Genomic DNA, 11,316 nt, shown 5'->3' on the forward strand with positions numbered 1-11,316 from the left:
GGGGTAGCATTGTTGAGGGAAGTGTGCTCCAGCTGTCACAGATCGGACGCACACGCTGACTTCATCGAACGGTCGCCAAGGCGGTTTATAAATCTTGTCCATCATCCGACTTACGCCTAGCAGCGGCCTTTTATTCTCCTCCCTCCTTAACTGTGTGTCACGCTTTGTCGTTGCTAAATACACTCATTTAAGAAATAAGTAATATGGATCGGAGAGAGTATTATTTTCAGGTTGGTATTAGCTTCTTGTAACTCCCTATCCAAACAGAAAATATAATAATTGTTTACAATGGTTTCTTTTTCTCGGGCACAGATAAAGATGAGATCTTCCGGGTGGAGAAGTTTACGAAGCTCCCAAACGGGCCCTGCCCCTGCCCCTGCCGCTAGCGGTTGAACCCGTGGAACTTCGTCTTTCTCGTCTCCCCCAAATCGACAAGCAGGGCGGGCGGAATTCCAGGGCGAGCTCCTCGCCCCTCCCCCTCCCTCCTCACTCGGCAAGTCGCCGGCGCCCAGCGCCCAGCGGCCAGGCCGTTGCCCCCGGCCCTCCTCCCGGCCCCGAATTTCCATCCCGCGACGCCGACTTCCCAATCCTCGGATCTCTCGCCAGCCGTCTGGTCGCTCCCAAAGTGGTAAGGTCTCATCCGACTTTCTCTTCCTGCCAAACCCTCTCCTCCCCTCCCGTCTCGTTATTCATCATCTGCTCCCCTACCCGCGGAAGGTTTTGGTAGCAGTCGCTACATACATGATACACCTTGTTGGGCTAGGGCTAATGTAATTTACCAACAAATCTAGGTGCGTATGCTGCCTTGGCGAGGAAGTATTTAGAAACGACCTTATTACAAAATTACGAGTGTATAAACAGGCTGCTAGTCCTGATCTTCAGGAATTCTCGTCGGCTGATAATATTTCTAGGTTGTCCAAGGATGATCATCTTTGGGGTTTCATTCTTTGCTAGGTTGTTCACGAATTGAATTACTGGCGATTGATTTGTGTGCAGTAATATAGTTTTTCTGTTTGACTTTGATTCAAGTAATATAGTTTTATGTTCTGCACTGCAGTTAACTCGCCAACCATTCCTATTGTGCTTTAGCACCGTAATTTTTGCCCATAATTCAGTTGTGTTAATCAGTACAAAACTGCCTGATACCTATCCATTAGGTTATTATAGCTAACCACCTGATGCTGACTGAACTTGATATTACATTATTGTTGCAATTGTGAAGAAGATATGTTACAATTGTAAAGTAGCTAAAAAATTTAATTGTTGCATTTGTGAAGAAGATATGCTACAATTGTAAAGTAGCTATAAAACAATTGTTATGCTGCTTTGCGGAGGAAGTATTTAGAAATGACATTATTACAAAATTAAAAGTATCTAAAATCTAAACAAGTTGGTGGTCCTGATCTTTAGGAATTCTCGTCGGCTAATAATATTTCTAGGTTGTCCAGGATGATCAACTTTGCGGTTTCACTTTTTTGCTTGTTTGCGAATAAAATTAGAAGTGTCTAAACAAGTTGCTTGCTAGGAATTCAAGGACGATCAACTTTGGGGATTCATTTTTTGCTCGGTTGTTCATGAATTGAATTTCTGGTGATTGATTTGTGTGCAATAATATATTTTCTGTTTGACTTTGATTCAAGTAATTAGTACCATGCAGTACAAATATCATAAATTTTTTAATTGAGACTATGACCACTTATTCGTGAGACTCGTCTTCATCCTTGAGGTTGAGGGAGGAGAACATGAGCAGGGAGAGCATCGGATTTATTCTACTCCAAATCTCCAACTCTAACTAAGTTTAGCGACATGTTCTTAAATGTCTTTTTAACATTGTTGCTGACTTGTTGTGTATCTCAGTTTTACCACCAGCTATTGTTATGTTTTTGCATTGCAGTTGTGTTAGTTCAGTTACCTGATACCTATCCATTAGGTTATTAAAGCTAACTACCTGTTGCTGACTCAACTTGATGTTACCTTAATTTTTCAAATAGAAATAAACTCTAGTTTAAAGATAGGTGATGGTAATAAATTTCTAACCGTGTTCCATGTCGTGTAAAGATTTATTTAAGTTGCGTACGCATAACAGTAGCTATTAACATTGTCTAGCCCAACTCTTGGAGTGGTCCTTTCACCTTGGCCATTCTCATTTTCAAATGCCACACTTCATGGAGGTGTTCATCATCGCTGCTTGGAACGTTTGGTAGCTAAGAAATGCAAAGATCTCTGACATTGTTGTCCCTGACCTTACATCCTGGAAATCCTACTTAAGAATAGCTAAGGCGCCATTCAAGGTTTGGGTTTGCTCTCTAACCTGAATCTTATCTACATAAGTTTTGCTATGCTTTGGATAGTTGTTGTGAACTCTTACTGTGGGGCCTCCCCTAGAGTTTTTAGTCCAAAAGAAAGGTGACGAGCCATTAAAAATAGTATTAAAAACCATATGTGTACTGTTATTATTCTTGTAAATTAATAACCTTTCCTATAAGTACCATTATTTTTGAGCTTGCAGCATTGCGGTGGTGCCAGCTTCACATTCTGTAGTCATAAGATGCATCATGCAATATATTTTCCCAACATTTTTTACTTACACTCAACATTTCCAGTAAAGACATGCCTTTTGTTTATGTGTGTTGTCTTATTTAGTTAGAAGATCCACTGGACCAGCACAACGAGGAGACCCAGGCCAGAGAGCAATCCTGCTGTGAAGTAGTCATCTATGTCATCTAGGAGTAATTCAAAGAGGCTGCCCTCAGATGACAATGTTGCCTCTGACGGAGGACTCCGACGTCGAGAGTTTTATCTGAATGGACCTTCCCTGGACCGTGCTTCCAAGCGTATCACCGAGGGTGTTCTGTCCCCTCCCAACTTGAAAAACTCACATAAGAGCAAGGGGAGCCACCAGTTGCATTCTGAGGCATCAGGAAGTAACTCAAGAAAGGGTGAAAGCAATCATGGGATACATGTGTCAGCAGGGAATGATGATTTGTCAACCACGCAGAAACCAAGGAAAGTGAAGCTCAAAATTGGTGGAATCAGTCGGACCATACCGGCAAAACCAAACCCTGCTATACCAGATTCCAGGTCTTCAGCTGCAAAGCCTACACGGCCAGGAGATTCATCGCACCGGCAAAAGCATGGTAATCAGGTAAACAACAAGTGATCATATCTTTTGTTTCGTAGTGTACTTGAGACCTGAAAAGAAGGATCATTTTGAAGAAGAAAATTTGCTAGCTTGCTAAATTCAAGTTCTGCAACGAAAACTGGATGGTGTTATTAGGACATACACATGCAGTTTCTATCGAGATATTTCTTTTATCTCATAGTCTTGGCACTATACCTGTTCTGATTATACTCCCTCCATTTTATTTACTCTGCATATTAGCTTTGACTGAAGTCAAAGTTTATAAAGTTTGACCAAGTTTATAGAAAATAATGCTCCGTATAAACTTTCACAATAACAAATACTCCCTCCGTCCCGAATTACTTGTCTTAGATTTGTCTATATACGGATGATCTGTATCTAGACAAGTTTTAGTGCTAGATACATCCGTATCTAGACAAATCTAAGACAAGTAATTTGAGACGGAGGTAATATATAAGATGCGAAAATATATGCAATGATGATTCTAATGGTACTTATTTGGCACTGTGGATGTTAATAAATTTTTGTATAAACTTAGTCAAAGTTTACAAAATTTGACTTGAGACAAATCTAATATGCAGAGTAGATAAAAACGAAGGGAATATTTTGCAAGTCATGATGTTATGTTGGTTCTATGCATGTCCTGTCCGTTTATTTGCTTTGCTATCCATAATTGATACCCAATTAAAACGATGAATTACTTTCAGACTGAAGGTGCCAAAGATTCAAATAGGTTGCCCTCTTCTCAAGACAAGAAAACAAGAAAGCTGAGGAAAATTGAAGATACCTTGACTCCGGAACAACCTGCCAAAGTTCAGAGAGAAGCGTCTTCGGATCCTGTCCGGAAGAGTAGAAGGATTGCTAAGAAATCCAACATGGACAGTGAATTAGATGAGGAATATGGTTTAAGTACTCCTGAAAATCATGGAGCTTCTAATGATAATGAGGGTCATATTCGTGAACCTAAAAACAAAGGAGGGAGTAACCCTAAGAAGAATGCCTCGAAGAAAGACCGGAGCAGGAGCACAGTTTATGAGGTTGATAATGATTTTGCTACACCCCAATCAAATAGAGATGGCAAGAAAAGGTCAAGAGATTCTACTGATGCTGATGAGGATAATGCAGAAGAGGAGCTGGCCTCTGATAATGATCTTGAAGCTGAAAACAAGAAGCAGAAAGCAGTCACTGAATTGTCTGCCAGTGTTAAGAGTGAACCTCTCACAACGCGTCGCCGAGCCCTTCAATCATGGATGGATGGGAACAGCAACAGTACCATTGAGTTCCCCGATGGTTTACCAGCAGCTTCATCAAGAAGTACATACTACCTTGTTGCCTATTGTAACTTGACTGAAGTCTTGCGCTGATTTAATTTGAAACATTTTTCTGTGGCTCCAGGCAAGAAGGAAAAGCTCTCTGATGCTGAGATGCTCGCGAAGAAGGCTGAGGCTGCTCAGCGGCGCAAGATGCAAGTGGAGAAAGCCACTAAAGAAAGCGAGGTTGGAGAAACATTTGCTTGATTTCTTTTAAACTTCCTGGAGTAGGTTCAGTTCCTAGGAGTTCTTAAAAGTGTTAACTGCAGGCTGAAGCTATAAGGAAAATACTGGGCCTGGACACCGAGAAGAAGAAAGAAGAGAGGAAGCAGAAGGAGCGAGAGGAGAAGGTCCATTGCATCATTTGATCATATGCCCATGACACTCGCGTTTTCTACTACCATTATCTTCTGACAGAATCATTCCTTCTTACTCAGGAGAAGGCAGCCAGAGCGCAAGAACTCGCCAGGAGCTCCATCCGGTGGGTCATGGGGCCCACAGGCACGGTGGTCACGTTCCCTGAAGAAGTAGGCCTCCCCAGTATCTTCAACTCCAAACCCTGCAGGTAACCAATCCTCGCATCCCTCCCCACATTTGAGAAATCATCAGCACCAAATGTGCGCCTCGGATAACATCGTCTCACTTTGCCTTCATCACCCAGCTACCCTCCGCCGCGTGAGAAGTGCGCCGGACCGTCTTGCACGAATGCGTACCGGTACAGGGACTCGAAGCTGAAGCTCCCCCTCTGCAGCCTGCAGTGCTACAAAGCTGTCCGCGGGAGCGCTTGATTTTGAGGACGCCGGGGTGGCGTCAGAGGTCCCTATTTTCGCAGCCGCATTCATTCATGCACCTTCACAATAAGAGAGGACGGCCAGTCCTGACGATGCAAATTTGTTGGTTGGTCGAATAAGCGAGTTACATAATAGTTACACATAGCTCTGTGGGTAAAAGATTATGTGTACTGCACCAGTTTGTTTTACTACACCGTCGAGATGTACTGAACCAGTGATGTTACCGGATGGTTTCTAAGTATAGATATTACACATACATATAGAGAAGGCAGCAGACAAAGATAGCTTCATTTTTCCTGGCGACTTTTCGTTTTATATAAACCTTAGTGAGTTGGTGTCTGTATTTTGGAAGCAAGAAACAAAAGGCACAGACAAATTTATTGCTGCAAATGTGAAGGAAATTTGTTACGATGGCGAAAAAAGCTAAAAGAAATAAAAAAATTGGGGGCATTCCGAGAATTGAACTCGGGACCTCTCGCACCCTAAGCGAGAATCATACCACTAGACCAAATGCCCTTTGATGGAAACAAAGGTTTATAACAGCTCTAACGTAGGTGGTTGACTGGTGGACATGCCGATGGGCCCTCCACTCGCTCAGAGCCTCAGAGGCTCAGACCACCCGTGTGGACCGGGCCCGTCCGCGAATCTCAGCCCTTAAATGGGCGTTTCCGCAAAAACGCCATCCCCGTAACAAATCGAAGAGTGGGTCTCTCTCTCGCGGCGGCGCAGGCGTCTCTCTCCTTCTCCTCCGGCGGCGGCAAGGTCAGACCCCTCTTCCCACACCGCTCGAACCTGCTCCGTTCAATCGATCCCTCGGGTCTCCGTGTCCTGGCGCGCGGCTAGGCTCCTTCGTGGCCTTCTCGCGGATCGGATCCTAGGTTTCCCCCCTCTAATTTGTTAGGAACCGTTCCAGATCTGGTCGCTCGGTGCCTGGATGATCCATTTCGCTGGGGCTGTCGACGGCATCAACCGACGGGCTAGAAATTTGGGATGTTGCGCGATGATTTAGGGTAGCAGGATGCGTGTGATTTGCGAGGCGGTATTTTTTTTTTTTCGTGTGAATACGGCATATTGTTCGTAACCACGGCGTGCGCTGCCCACATGCGGTGCGAATTTTTGGCCATGTTTTTGTTTATCATAGACTCGTGATTTGAGGGCTGTGCGATTTGGATTGGGAGATGGTAGCTAGGAAAGAAACATCGTTTGCTCCAATGAGATGTGAATATGTATGTATCAGATGATATATCTGGGACCTAGGAGGTATCTTTTGGCGTCGTACCATAGCTGCTGCCTGTGGATCGTTTGGCTCAGTGCTATCCCTGACTAGCTCATGTTCAGTTTTGATTTGAGGGCCATGCGATTTGGATTGGGAAATGGTGGCTAAGAAAGAAACATCGTTTGCTCCAATGAGATGTGGATATGTATGTATCAGATTATATACCTGGTAATTAGGAAGTATACTTTGGCGTGGTACCATCGCCGCTGCCTCTGGATGGTTTGGCTCAGCGTAATCCCTTACTAGCACATTATATGTTCACTAGTGTGTCATCTTTGGTTTCACATATGAAGTTAGGTGTGCCTTCTATTGCACTGTCGCAGCTTCTAACATCCCGTATCATTATCAAACTCTGTTATCTTTTTGCTCAGCAACCTGCATCATGTTCATGATGGTGTTGTGACTTGTGTAGTTCTCGACTTTGCCATGCACATGAATGAGTGGTGTTGCAGGACTGTGCTTTTATTATTATTCTAGTTAATTCATATTCTTAGAGCACCAGTAATTTCTCTCTGCTGCACTTAGCACATTACAATTATACATTTTCCTCTCATTTTATGTCAGCATAACTCTTGTAAGATTTTTCAAGTATCTTAGCGACTGTCTTATATCTGCATATGTTTTCATATGTGTAACTGTTGTGCTATCCGCGCTAACATTATAGGTTTTGTGAGGTATCACTATTGCGAATAACCTGCTGATATGGCGCTCTATAAAATGCCATTAATCTATGTGAGTGGGGTTCCAGCTGGTGTTGTGGTATTAGTTCCTTTATGAACGTATCAGCACAACCATATTGCCGTGTTGGTAGAGCTCATCTGTGTTGATTACTTGGTTTGGCTTATATACAATAGTATATGTTAGCTAGATTCATGTCCTTTCAGTATCCCAAAGCAGAAAAGTTCTTTTACTGATGAAGATGCTTATGTTCAAAGTAACCCCAAGTGCAAACTTATCATAGATCTCATCAAGTATACTTTCTGTGGGTATTTTCTTTGATGGAAAGGACTTTTTTTAATTTTCTTAGTGATTTCTTGAATTTGAGTGAACCCGGTCTTGACTTATCTTGTAGTTTGTCTGTAACTTCTTAAATATGCATTGTGTTGAAGAAAATGATCTGTTGTTGCAATTATGATGTTATTGTCCATCTTCTTTTGGCTGAGTGCTTCGTATGGAACAATGCATAATTTGAGTGGTGATTGTTGGATTTGCTAGGATGTTGATAATTTATGGTTAATCTGATGATGGGTGATAAGGAAGTTCCTCCCAACTAATTGCTTTGCCTCATTTATGCTTTGTTGACTACGACGCCTGTGTCCTCTGTGCATGAGTGGCAGGTTAGGTGAAGGGTACACTGCATACATTTTTTGTTCTTGAAAGAAGCAATGATTGATGCTGAGGACCATTTATTGTGTCACATTTTTTCCCTGCTCCATCTTAAGATGCCTTTTTAAAAACTTGGGCGGTGGAATAGTATGATACTAGGATGTGCAAAAGCAGGGAGTTGACTCTTTTTGCAACTACTATTGTTCTCTAGAGAGGTTTAGATGAGTAGTTTGTGGAATCAGAACCTGTTCCTCACACTCTACTGTTTGTGAATCATGCTGGTTTAACATAGCTGGGTCCACTAATTTTACAACTCAAAATCTTGAAATTCTTGATTCACATTCTAGTTCTTCCAGTCTCAACTCGGTTATGTCTTGAAAATTTGTACAGACTTGTTTTTGCGCAATTAACCCAAGTGACCTTTGAACGCTTGAAAAATCATATATCATGGCCTAATTGTTTTATGTTGTTTGCACATGCATGCCTGCATTTATTTAAAGTATCTTGCTGCCTTGGTGAAGATATGCTGTCACCATGTTCCCACTAAATCAGCTCACAGAATCTTCTCATTTTCTGCAGGCATTTTGGCATCTGAGCCCAACAGCTAGCAGATGGCAGGCGGCAGAGTTGCACATGCGACCCTCAAGGGGCCGAGCGTGGTGAAGGAGATCTTCATTGGACTCACCCTTGGGCTGGTTGCTGGTGGTATGTGGAAGATGCATCACTGGAACGAGCAGAGGAAGACGCGATCCTTCTATGACATGCTTGAGAAGGGGCAGATCAGCGTCGTTGTCGAGGAGTAGTTCTGAAGTGCTGAACCAGAAGTTCTACATCTCGAAGTCTTTTGTCATTTTGGTTTTGCCAGTAATTTCTGAAACTCTCTGGAGAGCATGACAGAGTGATTGCTGTGGAGATTGTCATGAAAATAAGCACACCACCATTTGAGAACATCGAACCATTTTGAATTTGCTTTCTGTCGTATCAAATATGTCTTGTCTCATATGTGTTGCAAACCAATTCAGGGATTGGAAGGCTTCCCCCTGACATGAATATGATTTAGATTTCACTGTCATCCTTTTGGAAGTGAGCTCACCCTTTTGGCTTAATGCAATGGTGGGATGCCTAACAAGCTACTCCTTATGTTTGATATTATCATGAATGGAACAAGCACCATCATTATGACCTATAACTGGTGCTCTTCTATCTGGTGATGTCATTTGGTTCGGTCAAGATAAGTTTTTAAGGTTTTCCCTTGCCTTTCACCGTCGTTTTCGTATGCGGTCACGAGTTTAGTTTTCTGATGACGGATCTCGTTCTGCTTGCTTACGCTACCGTCATTAGCCATTATTGCGTGATTACTGATCAAAGGTGCTGATGTATACGCTGTTTCTTCCCTGTTGTAACACATATCTTGATGGTTGCGACATGGATTGTGACCTAGTGGTACCATTTGATTCTTGTCACCTTGCTTTTGCCTATGAAAAGGTTGGAATAGATGCATGCAAGAAAATAAACAACATAGAACAGAGAGCTGTCGGACAGAATCCAGGAGGAACCTTGAAGCTGAAGATCTTTCTCTGCTTTTGAGCACTTGGTGTTTCTCTGCACTCAAGCTGATTCGATGCCTTCCACCTTACTTGTGATTTGACATGAGCCCACAGATTTACACAGACTTGGTGTGGGCTAAAAAAACCATGTGAATCTGCGAAACTGGCCAAACTGTTCTTCATTCAATTCAACAAGAAACCAACATCCGGTGACTGTTGTAAAATCTGATCAAACACTTGAATTATTACTTGGAACACTGCAGAATTTACACTGAACACTGGAACCAAACATAATAACATGACATGGTAATAACATTGAACAGAATTATCACAAATTCACGATACATAGAACACAACCATACATATAATTAACCCTTATTACTGTTACATTACATAGGACACGGAGGAGGAGGACGACGACGGACAGTTACTGAAACATAATAAACACAACATATAGCAGCAAACTACGCCTTGGTAATAATCTTCAAGGCAGCAGCCAAGTAGAGTAGATCTTCTTCCTCTTGCCAGCCACAGCTCAGCTCAGCTCCTACAGGGGATCCTCAATTATTGACCCAATCATCACCGGATCGATCAGTACTGGGGCATGTGCGTGGCGGTGGCGGCGATGGGCATGGCGGTGGCAGGGTACGGGATCTGCCACGGCCGGAGCAGGGGGTCGTCAGGCGGGCACTCCTCCTGGATGTCCATGGCGACGCCGCTGAACTCCTCGACGACGCGGAGCACCTGGTTGACGGAGCGCAGCCGGTCGCCGAGCTCGGCGGCGCGCGCCCGGAGCACGGTGTTCTCCTGGTCCACGCGCACGAACTGCCCGGTGATGTCGTTGGCGCGCGCCAGCACGCGCGCGTTCTCGGCCTTGAGGCGCGCCACCTCCTGCACCAGCTCGTCCAGGTGCTGCTGCTTCCGCAGCCGCGACCGCCGCGCCGACTCCCGGTTCGACAGCCGCCTCTTCTCCCGCCGGTTGTCCCCGGCCGCGAACGTCGCCCCCGAGTCGCCGTCCGAGCCCGACAGCCTTCCGCCTCCCGGCGACAGCGACGACGACGACATCTTGGCACCGGAATCACTAGTACTTGGCTACTACTGCTGATGATGATGATGCTGCTGCTACGGTTCTTATTTATCACTTGTTGACGCAGGAAAAGGAAGCAAGAAGAACAAGAAGAAGAAGGAGAAAATAGTTTACTGCTAGCGACGGCGGATTTTAGAGGGCCAATTATGAGATCACATAAAAGTAGTAGAGGAAGACGACGGAGAAGGACTGGAGGAAGCAGCACCGGCGCAGGTGAGTGGCGATCTTCATAAAGCTCAGAGATTGCGCCTCAGCATGCCTGGACAAACCATGGCCAGCAAGAACCTCCAGCGCAACAAAACCCAGAGATTTCAAGCGGAACAACAACCCACCCTCTCCCCCAGATCTGGCCTAGCCTGTCCTACCAAGAACAGCAGCTCCCTCAACCCAAAGAAATTCTTCTTGAAAGGAGAAAGAGACTGGGACGAGGATTTCGAGGCCTGGAACCGACGGTGGGTCAAGAGGGAGACTCGGGCTAGCAGAGTGGTGATGAAATGGGAGCTCGAGCTTGGATGGTGTGGAGAGCAATGGCAGCCACCCAATCGGAGGAGGAAGAGGAGGAGGAAGGGGGAGGGGATCAGGTCAGGGCGGAGGGGTTATTTATTGGCGGGGAAAGGGCACTCCTGTAACTTCACACGCGAGGGCGTTCTGGTAATTCCACCCGAGGGTGTTTCCGTAATTCTCCGAGGCCACGGCAACGGCGTATGTGCATTCTAGATGGACGGAGAGGGTAGAAAGGTTGGAGGAATCTTTGCTGGTCCGGTGCTGGGTGGCTCTCCGTGGCCCTCTCCAGATGGGATTTTTCTGGAGTTGCTTTTCCCCAAAACGCTAAGCACA

General features: G+C 44.7%; 3 protein-coding genes and 1 non-coding gene across 5 annotated transcripts; 2 read left to right on the top strand and 2 right to left on the bottom strand.

Annotated features, from left to right (window-relative positions):
• Positions 1-336: 336 nt before the first annotated feature.
• Positions 337-8,917, top strand: LOC125508137 (uncharacterized). 2 transcript variants are annotated; one of them, XM_048672739.2, is made up of 8 exons: positions 337-633; positions 2,644-3,145; positions 3,850-4,456; positions 4,538-4,638; positions 4,722-4,802; positions 4,890-5,017; positions 5,114-6,005; positions 8,425-8,917. In XM_048672739.2, the coding sequence occupies exons 2-7, from the start codon at positions 2,717-2,719 to the stop codon at positions 5,238-5,240; spliced, it is 1,473 nt and encodes a 490-aa protein (XP_048528696.2). In that variant the 5' UTR covers positions 337-633; positions 2,644-2,716; the 3' UTR covers positions 5,241-6,005; positions 8,425-8,917. The 2 variants fall into 2 exon arrangements, with proteins under 2 accessions (XP_048528696.2, XP_048528695.2); XM_048672738.2 differs by having other exon boundaries at positions 338-628.
• On the bottom strand, positions 5,688-5,759 carry TRNAP-AGG (transfer RNA proline (anticodon AGG)). Its single transcript has one exon. It is a non-coding gene; the product is annotated as a tRNA-Pro (tRNA).
• LOC125508139 (cytochrome c oxidase subunit 5C) lies at positions 8,457-8,917 on the top strand. The gene has a single exon (XM_048672742.2). The coding sequence runs from the start codon at positions 8,457-8,459 to the stop codon at positions 8,646-8,648; it is 192 nt and encodes a 63-aa protein (XP_048528699.1). The 3' UTR covers positions 8,649-8,917.
• A 766-nt stretch (positions 8,918-9,683) lies between these two features.
• On the bottom strand, positions 9,684-11,070 carry LOC125508138 (ocs element-binding factor 1-like). Its single transcript, XM_048672741.2, has one exon. It carries the CDS (start codon positions 10,455-10,457, stop codon positions 9,984-9,986), a length of 474 nt encoding a protein of 157 aa, XP_048528698.1. The 5' UTR covers positions 10,458-11,070; the 3' UTR covers positions 9,684-9,983.
• Positions 11,071-11,316: the final 246 nt, after the last annotated feature.

The sequence above is a fragment of the Triticum urartu genome, chromosome 5A (assembly GCF_056163025.1).
Source record: "Triticum urartu cultivar PI428250 chromosome 5A, HENAU_Tu73, whole genome shotgun sequence".
NCBI classification, from domain to species: Eukaryota; Viridiplantae; Streptophyta; class Magnoliopsida; order Poales; family Poaceae; genus Triticum; species Triticum urartu.

What these genes read in the sequence shown, in the direction of transcription:
- LOC125508137 (XM_048672739.2), top strand. Translation starts at nt 2,717, where the DNA reads ATGTCATCTAGGAGTAATTCAAAGAGGCTGCCCTCAGATGACAATGTT. An exon ending in GGCAAAAGCATGGTAATCAG is followed by an intron (nt 3,146 to 3,849) that starts GTAAACAACAAG and finishes AATTACTTTCAG; the next exon opens with ACTGAAGGTGCCAAAGATTC. An exon ending in TTCAACTCCAAACCCTGCAG is followed by an intron (nt 5,018 to 5,113) that starts GTAACCAATCCT and finishes TTCATCACCCAG; the next exon opens with CTACCCTCCGCCGCGTGAGA.
- LOC125508139 (XM_048672742.2), top strand. Translation starts at nt 8,457, where the DNA reads ATGGCAGGCGGCAGAGTTGCACATGCGACCCTCAAGGGGCCGAGCGTG.
- LOC125508138 (XM_048672741.2), bottom strand. Translation starts at nt 10,457, where the DNA reads ATGTCGTCGTCGTCGCTGTCGCCGGGAGGCGGAAGGCTGTCGGGCTCG.